Source organism: Hyperolius riggenbachi, chromosome 6 (assembly GCF_040937935.1).
Source record: "Hyperolius riggenbachi isolate aHypRig1 chromosome 6, aHypRig1.pri, whole genome shotgun sequence".
NCBI classification, from domain to species: Eukaryota; Metazoa; Chordata; class Amphibia; order Anura; family Hyperoliidae; genus Hyperolius; species Hyperolius riggenbachi.
In genome coordinates, this window is record NC_090651.1 from 77,841,551 (window position 1) to 77,859,588 (window position 18,038).

General features: G+C 42.8%; 2 protein-coding genes across 2 annotated transcripts in view; one reads left to right on the plus strand and one right to left on the minus strand.

Moving 5' to 3' along the window:
- The window catches only part of LOC137520943 (von Willebrand factor C domain-containing protein 2-like), a 48,324-nt gene extending 37,882 nt beyond the window's left edge, over positions 1-10,442 (plus strand). Inside the window, exons 2-3 of the mRNA XM_068239551.1 lie at positions 3,647-3,776; positions 8,319-10,442. Of these exons, the coding sequence (XP_068095652.1) occupies positions 3,647-3,776; positions 8,319-8,506 (318 nt within the window). The 3' untranslated portion in view covers positions 8,507-10,442. The remainder of the gene's footprint in view (positions 1-3,646; positions 3,777-8,318) is intronic.
- Positions 10,443-12,317: 1,875 nt separating this feature from the next.
- Positions 12,318-18,038, minus strand: part of B4GALT2 (beta-1,4-galactosyltransferase 2) — a 172,560-nt gene continuing 166,839 nt past the window's right edge. The window contains exon 7 of the mRNA XM_068239552.1: positions 12,318-15,928. Coding sequence (XP_068095653.1) covers positions 15,778-15,928 — 151 coding nt within the window. The 3' untranslated portion in view covers positions 12,318-15,777. The remainder of the gene's footprint in view (positions 15,929-18,038) is intronic.

The window sequence follows — 18,038 nt, forward strand, 5'->3', positions numbered from 1 at the left end:
CTCCCCATGTCTGTGTGGGTTTCCTCCAGGCACTCTGATTTCCTCCCACATCCCCAAAACATACAGATAAGTTAATTGGCTTCCCCCTAAAATTGTCCCAAGACTACGATACATACACTACACAATACATACATAGACATAAGACTATGGTAGGGATTAGATTGTGAGCTCTTCTGAGGGACAGGTAAGTGAAAATGTATACTCTGTACAGTGCTGCATAATATGTCGGTGCTATATAAATACTAAATAATAATAATCAGACACATGCATTTATTTAAGCAGAGGCATAACTACTGGAGCAATCAGCTCCTGCTAACGCAGGGAGGCTCCAGGCTGTTGGGGGTCCTAACTCCTTACCTGCTGTCCTTCCAACACAGATGTCACACCTCTAGATCAGGTGTTGTTCTGGCCACACCTGTTATGGGAGGGGAGGAGCCATATTTCTTATATGATTCCTGGCAGAATGTCTTCTTGGTCGTTGGGCCACCACGAGGGTGCATTCAAATTCATGCTTGTATTCAAAATTTTGCATGCATTTTTTTCAGATCAGCTAACGACAGTATGGGCTGTATACAGTAAGTCATCCGTGCTGTAAAGAAAGCTGACCCCATAGAATGACTAGTACATACAGTATATAATGCAGACTCTATACAATTGCTTCTATAAAGCTGATGATATAACCTACTGTAGAGTGACTACTGCTGTATATATGTTTTATACTGTATAAATATCCAGAGATGACTCTATGGAATGTCTGCTCTGTACATGAAGACAGCTGCTTGGAACATCTGTGCCATATATAAAAATGACTAATGTGGATACTGGAAAATGATGCAGTGGAATGTCTGCATTTTATATAAAGATGGTACTATGCAGTGTCTTCACTGTATACAAAGCGGATTTTATAGAATGTGTGTGTTGTATGGAGAGGATTATATGCTGTATACATAAAGCTTATAAAATGGTGCAATGGAATATTATAGCCATATATAAAAAAAAAATGACTCTATAGTTCAGCTTTTCTCAACCTTTTAACACTTGAAAAAGCCTCCAAATAATTTTATTGCGCGCCTATTTTTGTCGGGCTACATTTAGCTGCCGTGTCTGGGAAGCCCCTGACATTCCCACTACTGAAGTTTCTAACTTCTTTGCTGCATTTGATGCTGCTTACACTCATATCTGCAGAATATTCGCGGTCCCTAGCATCCCTTGAGTGTTACAATGCTAGTAGTTTAGACAAAGTGGTAGGAACTATCACTACTACCCAAAAGATTTTCAAATGGGGAGTGAATCACTTGTGCTTGCACTATAGCTTTATATACCGTACATACTAAAAAATACCCAGATGACCGTTCTGCGAGTTTTTGGCTGAATGTGTAAAGGGTTCAATTCCCACATTTGATTAAGGCTAGGTGCACACTTAGCAAAAACGCTGCTTTTTGCTGCTAATGGAAGTCTATGGGCCACAGGAAAAAACGCATATCAAAAACGCATATGAGTTTTCTATGCGTGTTTTCAAAAACGCTGGTTTTGTTGCATGGTATGCAAAAACGTATCAAAAATGCACATAATGAAAGTCAAAGGAACAATTTCCATATTCATGCGTTTTCCATGCGTTTTTGTAAAAAAAAATTGTTTTGTGATGTATTTCTGCTTCTTGTTGCCTTCTTAATAATTTGCATAAAACGCAATCGTAAAACGCATATACGTTTTGTATATGCAAACCTCAAACGCATTAAAACGCATGCAAAACACTTGAAAAACGCACACACAAAAAAGATGCACATGACATAAAACGCAGCCTTTCATGTTATGTTATGTGTGCACCTACCCTTAGAGATCCAAGAAATGACACTAAGGGCCCGTTTCCACTATAGCGTTACGAAATCGCTGGCGAATCACCGCAGGCAAATCGCATGCGGGTGCGATTCCGCATGCGTTTTTGCCGCGATTTCGCATGCGATTTCGCATAGGTAAGGCTGTATGCGATTTTAACCATGTCACTGCCTGTGTGAATTAACATGGGTACCTATGCGAAATCGCATGCGAAATCGCGGCAAAAAACGCATGGGGAAAACGCATGCGATTTCCCTATTAAATACATTGCGTGCGATTCGCCTGCATTCCACACGCAGGCGAATTCTGAGGCCCCTACCCTGCAGATTTTTTCTGCACAGAAAAACGTGCAGGGAAACGCACAAGTGGAAACAGTCCCATCCACTTGTACTGACTGTGCGAATCCGCATGCGGGCAACGCATGCGGATTCGCGATAGTGGAAACGGGCCCTAACAAATGAGTGTATTGTTTTCACTTGTGCCCCACCCACCAGCGGCCGGTCAGTTCACCTCACATCTCCATCGATCAGTACATGGTCGTCTGTATAGCGTTCTTGTCCTGGGGTGTTGCCCTAATAATTGGTGCAAGATGGTTAAAGAGTAACTTTAACCCAGGACTGAACTTCATCCCAGTCTTTAGCTGGTACCCCCTTTCTCATGAGAAATATTTTTTTCTGGAATAGATCATCAGGTAGGTCTGTGTGGCTGATATTGTGGTGAAACCCCTCCCACAGAGTGATGTCAGGGTCATGGCCCTGACAGTTTCTTGACTGTGAACCTTGTTGTATTGTGGGCAGGGCCGGCGCTTCTATAGAGGCAAAGGGTGCAATTTCCCCAGAGCCTGTGGGGCCTCCTCAAGATTCCCCTCCACCCCTTCAGCTATGGTGACCCATGAGAACAGGATGCTGTGCGTTTACTGTATAGGAAAAGAAGGCGGTGGTTAATGGCCACCCCAAAAAAGCATTTTAGGGGGCATATGATGAACACCTAATGATTTTGTGTGACGGGTGGGGGGATTGGACCGGGCCTGGCAGCTAGCTCAGGGGCCCCGGGGGCAATTTGGTTGGAAGGAGGGCATCGGAGAGCCCAAAGTTATTTTTGACCCAGGGCCCCATTGTAGCTAGAATCGGCCCTGATTGTGGGGAATAACCACAGATCCGACCTGTCCCTATATCTGGAGGGACAGTCCCTATTTGGAAATCAAATCCCTCTTTCTTCTTTATTTGGCTCTCTTTCAAGACTGATGTATAGATCTTTATTAATATATCTATTTCTTCTACTGAAAATGTGTTTAAATGACTCTAAACTTTATTCCCATTAAACTAAACTAATATATTATTTTCAAATGTTAAAATGAAGAAAAACTAATGGCTATGGAATGACCAGTGTGGTTTAAATGAGAAAACTACAGCTGCATTTAACTGTTCAATGATGCTCCAGACAATACATAACATATAGAAACTATGCAGACAAATAAAAATCAGTTTGTTCAAGAATGGTAAGCTTGTTTATACAGGACTTTTTGTGCTGTATGCTAAAAGCTCAGAAAAGAAAATCTGTGCACATAGCGCCACCTATAGTCCAAGCCATGAAGGGGAAAAGAAATTCTGAACTTTTCCTAAGGCCTGGTACACACCATGCACTTCAGATCCTACTCCCGATTGAGAAAATGACTGGATTGGGCAAAACAATGTACTGTACAGCCTACTTATTGTAAGAAACCGATCCCAAATTCAAAATCGATCTCTTTCTTGATACTTTAAGTTAGGTTTTTTTTTATAAAATAGCAAATTTGTTTGATGTTTTGCAGCCTTCAGAGTGTGAGCAGTGCACCTGTGACAATGACGGCATCGCCCGCTGCCTAGTGGCAGACTGCGCCCCTCCAGCATGTGTGAACCCGGTGTATGAAAAGGGGGAGTGCTGCCCCCGCTGTAAAGATGGTGAGTATGTGAAATGAGGGATTAGGGCTTGTTCACACTTAGAGCGATTTTCAGGTTTTTTTTTTAGCGCTAGTGATTATAAAAATCGCCTTAAAAGTGCTAGTGCAATGTTAACTTATATGAGTGTTCTCACATAAGCGATGAGCTTTCTATCCAATTGCAAACCCGGCTCCTGCACTATTTTCTGAGCGTTTGCGATTCAATAGAAAGGATAGGGAAATCGCTAAGTGCCTGAAAAAGCGAATTGAAAAGCGATTTCCCAAGCGTTTTCAATGAATAAATACATTGTATTTATTCATTTCCAGGGCAAAGAGTGACTGATGTCAGGAAGTGAAAAAAACGTTGCCACACAAAAGTGCTTAGAATAGCGTTCTTTTTAAGCGCAAATCGCTCTGAAAGTGTTTAGAAAAGTGCTTTCAAAATCGCTCAGCACTTGCAATTTATAATGTGAACAAGGCCTTACTGATACTAGTGTCTGAATTATAAACTGTCCATGCTGCAGGGAGCGCTCTAGATGGGCAGCAGCTGTCCATGAGATAGGTAAATAGCATAGAAAGATGACCAGTATCAGAGCCGGGACAATGACCTCCAGCACCAAAGGCTGAGACACCAAAGTGCACCCCCCATTCCTCCCACCCCAGCCGTCACACACTGATTGCCATTAGACTAAGAGGCACCCCAGGGCCCCCGACACTTTAGTCTCTATCTGGCTTTTAGTCACTGCCATGTATCCCCTTGCCTTATTTCTCTTTCCCTCAAACACAATAAGGGAATGATAGCTGAGCTGAGTGCGCACCTCCTACACGGCGCCCTCGACCCGGCCCTGGGTAAATGTAACCAGAGCAAACTTTACCATTGTCCTTGGCTGTACTGAATAGACAGGGATTGGTGAAAATAAAACAGCAAGACAACACAAGAGGGTAAAACAAGGTATATTGGGCCTGACTCAAATCCCTTTTCATCCTTACTTCTCCTAGGTGATATTTTCACATCTTATCAATAAAATACCCATAAATCCACCAGCAAGCCAGAAAATAACCAAAATAATTTTGACAGTACTTTTTTTCCCAACTTTTTGGTACATTTTTAATTGCAGAGTGCTGAAAATACATTTTAAAAAGATGAAAAATGATCTCCTGGTACAGAACTCCGGAGAAAAAGTGAATTGAATCGGTCCTATTATGTTATTTTCTTCACAATGAAGTTGCAGCTGTGTAGGGTGATCAAAGAGGGACATCCTGAGAAAAAAACACAGAGAACAAGGGAGCCCCAATGGTGTAGTAAATCACAACAAAGAGTTGGCTGATTTAAGTAGAGGATGGTACTCACAAACGAAGGTTGCAAGTGGGCCAGCCACTAAAGGCAGGTGGAGATCAACAACCTCGTCTCCACTAGGTTGTCCAGAGGCACTGGACGCAGTTGCACTCTTAGCAAAGGATTCCATGTTAGCTATAAGGGTGGAGGAACACCTAAGCAAAATAGAACACCCCTCCCAAAGCAGGGTGGGTAACACAAGGGGGAAAGAGGCACCCCAAAAAAAGGAAAAGGTTAAGGTGGCTTACCTCAAATGAGGACAAATTGGTATATAAGATTCACTATTTTATTAAGTACTATGCAACACGTTTCGTGGGTCCTTGCCCACTTCCTCGGGCCAAATATAGCGCCAAAGAAAATCACAGCCTGTGTAAGGGACGCCTCATTATGTGTATTTTGGGAAACTGCCGCATTTTGTATATTTTGGGGTAAACTGCCTCAATATGTGTATTTTTGGGGAAATGCTGCCAAATAAGGTGTATTTTGGGGAAAACTGCTGCCTAATTATGTGTATTTTGTTGCAAAATGCTGACAATCATGTGTATTTTTGAGTCAACTAATACAGGGAATGAGGCTGCTAAAACTGGGGCACACCTGGCAACATAAATTGGAAAGTGGGCTGGTATTATTGGGGCATACCTGTCTACTTAAACTGGGTAGGGGCTTCTAATACTGTGGGAGGAAGCTACTTTATACTGGGGGGGGGGGGGGGGGGGCTTCATCGGCTACCTGAACTTGGGGCCGAAATATGACTAGAGGAACATTGGGCTTCTGGAAAATGGGGGTGGGGGGTGCATTTGCTACCTACACTGGTTCTGCCCCCCTGTCAGATTTAAGATAGCTATGTGGCCAATGAGTCAAAAAGTCCCCCCCCCCCCCCTTCCAGTCTTTAACTTAAAAGTCAAAGAGGCCTTCTGGTCTCTTTGGAAGGACACAGAAGTACTCAGGCGAGTACTCCTGAAGACAAGAGGCTCCGCACTGGAACAAGAAGGCTCTAAGGGATCCAAAGCCTTTCCTCCTTTTAGGGGAGTATGTAACTTTTGTTTTAAGACATAACAGTTGCCTTTTAAACTACATACACACACTTGAGTAAACTTGGCCAGGTGGCCAAGCAACACCACCTAGGGGAATAATCCAGTGTGTGCACAGGAGCCCCCCGACGTAGCTTAAGCATACAGCATGGTCGATCTTTAGCTATGTCTGATGCCCTAGGGACCTGCAAGCACATTGTTCTCCCCACTTACATGAAGTCACTCCATTGTACAACACATGTTGTCCCTCCTCCTGAAATAGTAACAGACGTGTGGTTAGCCTGTAGGCTAGCAACACTTCTGCACAACCCTGGCCTCAAACTGTTGCCTGAGGAATTAACTCTGGATTCCTTCCGGACAACAGATCTCACACATGTGTATGAGGCTTGAAACATGTCAAACCTAAAGGAGTGAAAAGGTTTGTTGACTTTGGTGCAAGCGCAAAGAGTACTGTACAGACACTGCTTCTCTTCACAAGCTACTCAAAGGGCAGAGTGTGCAGTTACCATCACTGTCTCTGTATCTGCATGGAAGCTGAGGCCAGAACTACTGCCATGCTAAACAAACCTCTTTATTAAAGTGAAGCGGAAAAAACTTATGATATAATGAATTGTATGTGTAGTAGGGAAAATTAATAGACTATTAGTAGCAAAGAATAGAGTCTCTTATTTTTATTTTCAGATATATAACTTTTTTTTAATAACACTTCATCATTCTGTCATATTTGCAGTTTACAAACCACACTCTATATTTTAAACTATAAAATAGAGCAGGGCGAATGACCCTTTGAAGTTCCTGACAGTAAAACCTTATCTAAATCTGTCCCTGTTTTTTTATGTTTAGTTGCTTTAGAAAACAGCACTGTAGCCAACCCAAGTTGGGTCGGAGAGCTCAGAGAAGCACTTTTGAATAGATTTATTTGCTACCAACGCTCTATTTCTTAGCTGTACTACACATATAATTCATTGTATCAAAAGTTTATTTTCGCTGTAGGTTTGCTTTAAATTCCACATGTAGGGAAATGTAAGTGTGTCCATTTGCTGTATTGCTTCTTATTGGCCAATCAAATTCAAATATAATAAATGATAGAGAATGTAAGGAAGAATTTGACTGGCTGCTGAGGAGTATCATGAAAACTACAGATTTAAACCTATAACTGAATTACTAGGCAAAGCAGATTACTTTCATTCAGCTTGATTCACTAGCGCATGTTAGCTCAGAGAGTTAAAATTAGCGCGCTGGTCCTGCCAGCGTAGCGTGCCTTAACTCATGCGTAATCCTCCTAAATACCGCGTGTTATGCTCATAACGTGACCAGGCTACTCCACCAGTTTGGATGCTACTACATTAATTAAAGTGGATCCGAGATGAACTTTTACTCATTGCATAATTGTGTTCCTTTCCTATTGTTTATAGGGCATTCCTCAAGCCAAATACTTTTTTGTTTTTGTTTAAATATTCTAATTCCCTATAAACTAAACAAGCCACGCCCACAGGTTTTCAGAGAGCCAAGGCACTTTCAGACATTAGCAAGGGCTCATGGGAGCTCAGTCTGGGCAGGAGGAGGGGGAGGTATTAATTGCCAGAGATTTCAGAGGCAGAGGGGAGGAGGGAGGAGGAGAGGGGATTAGGCTGATGGCTCAAGATACAGATAAGTCTGCCTCTGTGTAATGTTTACAAACAACATGGCTGCTGTCATTGTATCACAGGAAGAAATAATCATATTCTATTAAAGCTGTTTGCAGCTAGATTTGCTGTGTAAACTATCTATACTTTAGATAAGATATACAGACAAGTTACTTGTTATAGTTAGTTTTTCATCTTGGATCCGCTTTAACACAAGCGCGGTCGTGCTATGAGCATATCGTACGGCAGTTGAGGATTGCGTGTAAGTTAATAGCGCACACTACACTGCCAGGACCGAGCATAGCGCACACTACACTGCCAGGACCAAGCATAGTGCACACTACACTGCCAGGACCGAGCATAGCGCACACTATACTGCCAGGACCGAGCATAGCACACACACTCATTTTAACACGTGCTGTCTGAGCGAAGTGCTTTTGTGAATCTAGTAGTGGTGGTTGGAGTTGCAGGCACTAGAGGCGATTGATTTATAATCACTTGGACAGCTAAACAGCTAAGAATGGCCAGAGGCAAACTACTGGTAAAATGAGTCTCCTTTTTTCCTTATTTAGGTCCAAACTGCTATGCAGATGCCACCCAGAGTCGTGTCATCCCAGCAGGTCAGTACGTCTGGGTAGACGAATGCACCAAATGTCGATGCCACGATGGACAGGATGTGGGCTACTGGGAAGGAAACCGCTTGGCCAAGTGTGAGAAGACCAAGAACTGCAGCCCACAAGAGGGCCGGGAAAATGTATAGGGGTGAAAGGACACGGGGCAGGCATGGCCGATTTCTGGCTCTCTTATCCTGTTACTTGTAACACCATATCTTGCAGCGAGTAGCACCACACATGGTGAGCCTGGTGTGACATTACTAGTACTCCCAGTTTTTAACTGTTATACTTTATTTACTGTAAACAGCTAGTTAGTCACACCCCACACTTAGCATCATCCCTCAGTGTTTATCTCATAGGTAATGGTTCAGCATTGTTCCCGACCATATCGAGCTACTACCGTTCAGTTATATGAAAGGTGTGTTCATTAGGTTGACATTACAGGTAGTGAAGGATAGATACACTAGATGGAAAATAAAAAGCTGAGTTTCAGCTTTCCAAATTCACTTAGACAACTGTGGCCCATTTTTTTGCCTCACATGGGGAAGAAATTCCTCAAGAACATAAACAAAGACCATCAGGCAGTTTTCTGGAGCACAATGTTCCTGGACAATATTTTGTAATTAGAATCAGAACCCGTTAGTTGAAACATAAGGACTCCTACCCAAATAAGGCCTCTCTTCCACAGACTGTTGAACTGTGTGCTCAGCAAGCAGTTACCAGGCAGCAGTGAGCAATTGTGAGAGTTTGAGAGGCATTTCACTGCCTATCAACAGTCCTTGGAAAAGAGGCCTAAGGGTCCCTTTCCAACGGTGGCTAAACAGTGAGTGAGCAGTTACCAAGCAGCGAGCAGTTACCAGGCAGCACCAAGCAGTTGTGAGAGTTCAACAGTCTTTTCACTGCCTATCAACTGCTCGTGGAAAAGGGCCCAAAGGAACTTGGTTATCATTGTTGCCAGAAGTAGATGGGAAAGTAGAACCAGCAGCCTCTATGTAGGATTGAACCCACTCCGATGGGGGGATTGAAATGCGGCATTCATGTAGAGCGCAATAGTTTATACAATTCTACCAGATTTTTTTCTACTAACTTGCAGATTAAAAAAAAAAGTCTTCATTCTAGACCTCATTGCAGATATCAGGCTAAGAACAAGCAGATTTAAAGCAGACCTGAACTCAGAACTTACCTCTCTGCCCTAAAAGATAAGCAAGAGTATAATAACCTTTAAAGAAAAAAAATCTTTGTTACAGCTTACAGAACTCCTGTAATAAATCTGCATAGTGTCTACTTCCTGCTTTCATGGAAGTAGACAAAGGGTTAACATTCTGTGTTTACATATTAGCTCTGTCTACCAAGGACTGCCAAATGTCTTTGCTGACACAGGTGAGAGATCAAATTACACTTGTAATTACTTGAAGATGAAGGGGAATTAGACAGGCTCCTCTCTTTAAAAATGCACAGGGTGCGTTTCTCTGTTTTCCTTGTGTGCTGTGCAAGAGTTCAGGTCCACTTTAACACGTAAATGACAGACAACAGGAAGTGACATCATAGCCTCATGTTCTTCAGCTGGTGATGAAGTCTAATTGTAGGACAAAGGTAATCCAGAATGATGGTTCCGTTCCCACTCATTACATACTGTGTAGATGAGCAGGTACCAGGTCTTACCACAACACAAGGCCCTTTTTTTTATTTTGTTTAGGAAGATGTTGGGTTGGGTACAAAACATAGTCAAGAAAGCTGTGGAGATCTGGAGTAGTTCCTGCTAGAGTCCCCCCATTATTATGATGGACAAAACTGCCTCTGTAGGTGGTGCCATGTATGACAACACACAGTGAGGTGTCCTGAAACAGAGATTTTCACAGCAAAGCACATTTTCTGCCAAAATGAAGCGCAGAAGGCTGCTAACTGGAAAGTGTGGAGAAATGTGTTGGACAAGTCACCGGTCTGAGAAGTGGAAAATACACTAAATAATGTTTATGGCTTGTATATGAGGTGATTAGAGAAACGTCTCCTGAACTCGGGATGAGAAATGTCAGCTAAAGGAAATAGGAAATTTCTTACAATAAAATTAGCCTTTTATAACCACGTCAGTTTCTTTCGGTTTGTTCTGCAACTGTTTTCTCTGAGAAGAATCATGGACCCTTATCTGAATAACTTTTTCTCCCGAGTTGTCTTCTGTGAGAATTTTATTTTTTATTTTTTGTTTAATAACTTTTCAGCATTTTGCAATGGGAAAGTATCAAAAAGTAGACGAAAAAAAATATTAAAATTATTTTCTGTATTTTCTTGCTTCCTGATGGTTTAAAGGGAATGTCCAAGCAAAATAAAAAAAATTGGTTTCACTTACCTGGGGCTTCTAGCAGCCCCATGCAGCCATCCTGTGCCCTCGTAGTCACTCACTGCTGCTCCAGTCCCCCGCTGGCAGCTTGCCGACCTCGGAGGTCGGCGGGCCGCATTGCGTACATTTTTACTCATTCCCGCTAGTGCAGGAACATTAACACATACATTCTTACGCATTACTGGTTCAATACGAGATAATGAATGTATGTGTAGTACAGCTATGAAATAGAACATTAGTAGCAAAGAAAGGAATCTCATTGTTTTTCCGGTACATTAAGAGTTAGTTATCTACGCAAAAGAGCTTCTCTGAGCTCTCTTCAACCAACCTTGGGTCAAGACAGTCCTGTTTCTGAAGCACGTATCTCAACCTGTCTCTCACTGTTTCTTGGTTGTTTAAGGTTTTACTGCAGGAGAGTTCAAAGGGTCATTAACTCTGCTCTGTTTTATAGTTTAAATACAGAGTCTGGCTTGTAATCTACAAATATGACAGAATGATGCAATGTTACAAAAAAAAAAAAAATTATATAACTGAAAATATAAAATGAGACTTTTCATTGCTACTAATGTTATATTAATTATCCGTACTACACATACAATTCATTATATCATAAGTTTATTGTAGCTTCAGTGTCACTTTTAAAACAAATTTCAAATCAAAGTTCTGCTTTTCCGGAGATGATTTACCAAGTCTAGAGATCTAGATGAAAATTACAAAACAGTCCTATACTGGAAGACTATGGGGTGCATTTACCACCGGTAATGTTGCATTCGCAGAGACCGCACTGCAATTTTACTAGTACTTCTTGTACTTCATACATTAAGGTAGCGTGTGTTGTGTAATTAGTGCAACCCGCATTACCTAAGTAATGCAGCGTGTGGTACCCATGCAATTGGTACCGTGGATCAGGCTAATTTTGCAATGAACCTAACAACTGCTTGGTACGGTGATAATCTTAGGCTCCATTCACATATAAAAAGAGCCAAACGCTAGTGCTTATCGCTAGCATTTTACGCACGCGATTTTAGTGCGATTAACGCAGTAAACTCACTGGACACTTCCGCAATTCAGAACGATCACGGTCAGCGCTTTATTAAACACTGTACCGCGATCGCTCCAGAATCACGACAAAATGCTGCAGGGAACACGTTTTGCAATTGGCTTGCGCTTCAGCGATTAGTAAGAATCACCTGCTAATCGATCAGCACAAAAGTTTACACGCAAACAGCATTAGTCCACATGATAAACGATAAACTAAGGTTATTGCGCGATCATGTGCGCATTTCACGTGAAACGTGCACGTGATCACACGCAAACGTTCCTTTATCGGGCTTGATTCACTAAACCGTGATAACTTGCTCGATCGCTAATTTTCATGCACAACTGCGATTTTTTTTTGGCGTGCAATCGCAAATTTTTCTCGCGCAGTCATGGGCAAGAATTCGTGATTGCACGCGGCTGTGATACAAGTTATCATGGTTTATCGAATCAAGCCCATCATGTGAAGACGTTTGCGAGCGCCAGTTCGCGTGATAACGGCTGTGATAGCAGTTATCACGCTTTAGTGAATCAAGCCCCATGAGTGACAGACTCGGAGAACGAGACAATAAGACACTTCAGACTTTTCTTTCAGTATTATTTTATGAAAACTGTAAAGGCAGTAATTACAATATGTTTTTTTTTCATCAAACCCCCTACCACACATAGAAAAAAATGATTATAATAAGCATCCAATGTCAACAGACTGCCCACACCCTCTTTACTTCAAAAGTGCAGTACTGACGTCATCATACCAAGACTACCACAGCTGGTGATACCAACTGGGGCTGCCCACAACGCACCCTACAAGGACACCGAACGGCAATTCTAGGGCACTGCAGCATTGATAAGAAGTGGCATGGCACAAACACTCCATCTAAAACCCTTTAGGATAACCAATGTCCCACCGCTGTGAAATAATTAGCTCATGTAATCCATCTTTCTCCGCATGTCCACCAACCGAGTTCCTTAGACCTCTCTGAATGGTGAGTATGATAAATGGCATAGAGAGGCAGAACCATAAAACTCATCAGCTATCATCACTGTGCTGCATGTGACTCCAGAGTAACAATGCAGATAATCACTTTATACATTCAGTAGAACCCTTCTTGGAAATACAAACATTCTATACAGCACCGGGGGAAAAGAATGATTATCACACAACTGCAGCTTTAGGATGAGGTTCTCTCGTGTCTCTAGTGATATGTTTCATTGCAGACGATTAGAGTAAAGAATGATTGCTCTTTAGTTCTTCAAACGGTGCCGTTATGTCAATGCCTTTTAATATGATGCATTCCCTCAATGTTCTCGATATCATTCTCCTCCACAGAGGAATCATAATTTATTCATACCTGAATTTAGGTAATTGTCTTCATAGCTCACTCCGTAAGCTACAACCTTTCTCATGTTGTCTGTGGTGTTCTAAAAAAACCTTCAAACTAGTGGTACTTAATGGGCCATCTGCACTAATACAGCGGGATGATGGGAAGGGTTGGGCAATTAACCTTTTCATTTATAAAGTAGTATTTCCATCTTTAAAGGAGGCTCTAGATGTGCTGCGTGAATTCTAAGGTAGAACATTTTTCACTCAAACCAAAACGACTCTCCAAGAGCAGCACTGAACAGCAGGACTTTGCCTCTTTGGCCGCAGAGGAGGTCTTCTTCATCAAACCCTACACAGAAATCCTTCTCCCGCCCCTGCAGAGCACAATCCTGCCCCTGCAGAGATCATTACCTTAAGTAACACTTCTGCAGACTTTCCTTCTATCTCTGCTTCTGCAGAGCAGTCCTCCATATACTACACCCCTACAGGGATACCCAATACCTGTCATTAGCACTGTGGAACAGGACATTCTGCTGCACACTTCGGCGGAATAAACTGCTTACAGTTGAACCTGCAGAACAACTCCCCTTACATACCACCCCTAAGGAGTACTACCTTGTGTCTGTTCATGCAGAGCAATCCTCAATCTACCCCTCTCCTGTAACGCCTAGTCATGCTTAATAGCAGCCCTCTCCCGCATTACATTCCCATCAGATTCAACCAACATCCTCCCTCTGCCTGCAGAGAAGGACCTCATACAGCATACAAAATCTATTCTGCCCTTGCAGAACATCTCTCAAGCATCACACACTTCTTAACAACTTTCGGTTTATGTTGCTGCAGAGCAGTCCTTCATGCATCCCACTTATGTAGACTACAGTCTAACCTCTGTTGAGGAACGCTCAATATAACACACCCATGGACAGTACTGTACTTCTCCTACAGAGCAGGACCCCATGCAGTACACCTTTGTGGAGTAAACTGCTTCCCATGGCCACCTAAGAAGAGCATCTACTCCTACAGTCCACAGCTATGAAGTAAGCCGCCTCTTGTCTCTGTTTCTGCAAAGTAGTCACCATGTATCACTCCCCTGCAAAGTATACCAGCTCCTTTTCCTTACCCTGCAGGGCAACATTGCCCCCAAACATCTCATCACTGCTGTATAAAATAGTTTCTCATCCAAAGTTCCCAAACCTAAACGTGCAGCAACAAGCCACTGCTGCAATCTTCTCCACCATCTTCTTAGGCCACGGTACTTGGGGTGATGTCCAGCACCAGATGGTAGTAGCAGCATCTAATTCACAGAACCAGTCATCCTCACGTCATAAGGCAGCAATTCTTCAGACAGGAAGTCCAAAACCTTGTTCCATTCAGGCACTGTCCACATGCTGAGATTCTGCAATAAGGCCAACTTCACACCAGGTAGATATATGCGTATACACTACATGCATGGCCTGTGGAATATCATTAGGGTGTTCTCATGCACCTCTTGTTTAATGTTCTTTCACAAAAAAACACCCTGCACCGGCTAACAGAAAGGAAATAAGAGAGAGAGACTAAACCTAAGGACCAGAAAGCTTGGGCTTTACTTGGGGCTTAGAGGGCGTTTTTGGTGAGTTGTGTGCTTTCAATCTGACTGCAGCATTGAAATAGCAGTAATACAAAGTGACTGAACATTTATCAGGCAAAAGAAATAATTCAATATTGAAGGATTTAGTTGGTTCCTAGCAGAAGTGCTCAGACATGATGGCTCTTTGCTGCATTAGTACCATAATGACAGGAACTACCATCTCTGAACAGTAAATAACCGGAGAGACGTACTATGCCAGAGAGACTGCACTGCAAACATTAGGATTCTACAGGAGGCGACAAATAAGATGTACAGATTCCTCGGCTTCACCAGAGGATCATCAGTGATTACATTTTATTATTATTGTTATAGCAACGGGCTTTGCGCATTGCTATGCAATTCTCTGGACCTGGACTGAGGACAAATAATGAAAGATCCGAGATTTAAAAAAAGATTGAACGGTATATTTGTACAGGACAAACACAAAACACCGAATTGTCTGCTCTGCGTAAATATGCTCTCGCCCTTGAGGCTGGTATGTTTAGTCTCTTGTTAAGTTGTCTTTGAGGGAGTGGACAGAACTATATCTGCATTTCATGTGCCTGAGTCCTCCTCTTTGGAGAGACTGGTGGGAAGCTGAACATTCCACAACATACATTACATCATCGGTGACATCATCAGTGACAGCATGCTCATCGTTCTGTAGCTGCCCTGAAGAAATGTTCCAGGATGAAACCCTAAACCCCTATAATGTGTCCAAAAATGAAAAAAGGACAAACAAACAAACCCAAAAAGAAAAATCTCAGCATATAAAAAGACATTTATACATTGTGAGAAACGAGAAAGTGGCAAAACGTTTCCAGCGTATTTTCCGTCTGCACACAGCGAGCCATCGTAGGCAGATCACAGTAGATCACCCTTCATGGTGCACAGATCAACAGTCTTCTGCGGACCGCCTCACTGCACCAGAATTATAGTAGATCATTAATCGGTCAGAGGAGCCAGATGATATTCTGCTGTCCAGCGGTCAGATCCCTGCAGAAAGGGATCTAGAGGGGTTCAGAGTCCACATCAGTTCATGTCAGAGACTCCCAGTAAGCCTCTGAAGAGGCCGAGAAGAAGAGTGCCGAGAAGCAGTCATTGCTGGGCGTTACCCACGGGCTGGTCTTAGGGGTGGCTTACCAATATCCACTGTGATGTTTGTGTACATGGGGTATTTGGCAAAGTGAATAACTCGGTAGTGTAAGGAGTTCATGCCGTCTTTTTTCATGGTCACCTTCGTGTTCTGGATCTTTGTGAAGCTGAAAATAATTAAAACCCCATGTCAGCAGCATATAAAAGTTATAAAGATTTGCCAAAAACACTGACTATAAAAAAGACAAGATAAATTGCTAAGACTGTACAGGTAAGACCTGATTTTGCAGGGTATTGACAGACATCAATGCTGGAATATCGATTTTAATGGCAAATGTACACATACAGTAGTTATGAATTTAACACAGCAAATAACCATGAAAAGACATATTTATATAGATCAAAAAACACATACGGTATACGCACTAAACCACAGGGCGTGCTATGGCTCATAATGTATATAAAGAAGAGGCGAAAGGACTAGCCTCTAATTACAGCACTACTCATAGGTCTATTATGTGATGCAAATTGGTGTGTGTGTGTGTGTGTGTGTGTGTGTGCGTGTGTGTGTGTGTGCGTGTGTGGTGTGTGGTGTGTGTGTGTATTATTATTATTATTGATTTAGAAAGCTCCAACATATTCTGTGGCGCTGTATATACACACATTTTTTTTTTCATAACTGTCACCAGGCAGCACGGTGGTGTAGTGGATAACACCTTTCAGCGTTGGGATCGCAGTTAGAAACCCAGACAGGTCACTATCTGCAGGGAGTTTGTATGTTCTCCCTGTGTGGGTTTCCTCTGGGCTCTCTGGTTTACGCCCACATCCCAAAACATTTTAATGTCATTGGCTTTCCCATAAATTAACCCTAGACTATAATACATACACTACACGATACATACATAGACATAGGACTATATCAGGGAGATTAGATTGTGAGCCCTGTAAGTGACAAGACAATATACTCTGTACAGCGTTGGGGGAGATGCTGCCGCTATACAAATACTAAATCATAACAATAATAATCCAATGCAGCGTGTGTGTATATGTGTGTATATCCTGGATTTCCAAAACACAAAAGAAATATTACATATAAAAAAAAAATGAATATACCCATAAATCATTAAATTACCAATAGTGTAAAAATAAGAGCTCAGGAGCATCCACAGTGCATACTAATGGGAAAGAGTAAGTGTATACATCACCATGTCATCACTGGGCTTCCCTCCCCTGAAGAAGTGGTAGTGTGCTGCGATACTGGTGGAGCCCATCTTGGGGACAAAATCCAGGACACCATTTATCTCCTCTTGCAGTGACGCTGACATGGTGATGTACAGTATGCACTAATCCTTTCTCCTTAGTATTCACCATGGACGCTCTTGAGCCATAGTGCTTTATTTTTGCACAGTTCGCATTTGAATGATTTATAGGTGTATGATTTGTTTGCACATTTTAATATTTATGTTTATGAATTTTGGGCACTTTGTGGTTTGGAAACCCAGCTACTCTGTAAGGGCTCCGGGGAGCATTGTTGGCTTAGGAGGGGGAGATGCTCCATAAGAAGCCCCTGCACCATGAAGACACACCAGGTTGAGAATATTTTTTTCCTGTTTTTGTCCTTAAAGAGAACCCGAGGTGGGGTTCTGACAATGCTATCCACATACAGAGGCTGGGTCTGCCTATACAGCCCAGCCTCTGTTGCTATCCAGATCCCCCCTAAGTTCCCCCTGCGCTCTGCTATTCCCCATAAATCACAGCTGAGCTGTGCGGGCTGTGTTTACCTCTGTACTGTCAGTCTCGGCTGCTCCCCTGCTTCCTCCATAGCTCCGGTCCGCGTCCCTTCCCTCCAATCAGCGGGGAGGGAAGGGACGCGGGCGGGGACCGGAGCTATGCAGGAGGTAGGGGGAGCGGCGAGACTGACAGTACAAGGTAACCACAGCCCGCTACGACACGCCGCGTGTCGACAGCGTGGCTGTGATTTATGAGGGATAGCAGAGCGCAGGGGGAACTTAGGGGGGATCTGGATAGCAACAGAGGCTGGACAGTATAGGCAGATCCAGCCTCTGTGTGCAGCTAGCATTGTCAGAACCCCACCTCAGGTTCTCTTTAAAGGATACCTGAGGTGACATGTGACATGATGAGATAGACACGGGTATGTACAGTGCCTAGCACACAAATATCTATGCTGTGTTCCTTTTTTTTCTTTCTCTGCCTGAAAGAGTTAAATATCAGGTATGTAAGTGGCTAACTCAGTCTTGACTAAGACAGGAAGTGATT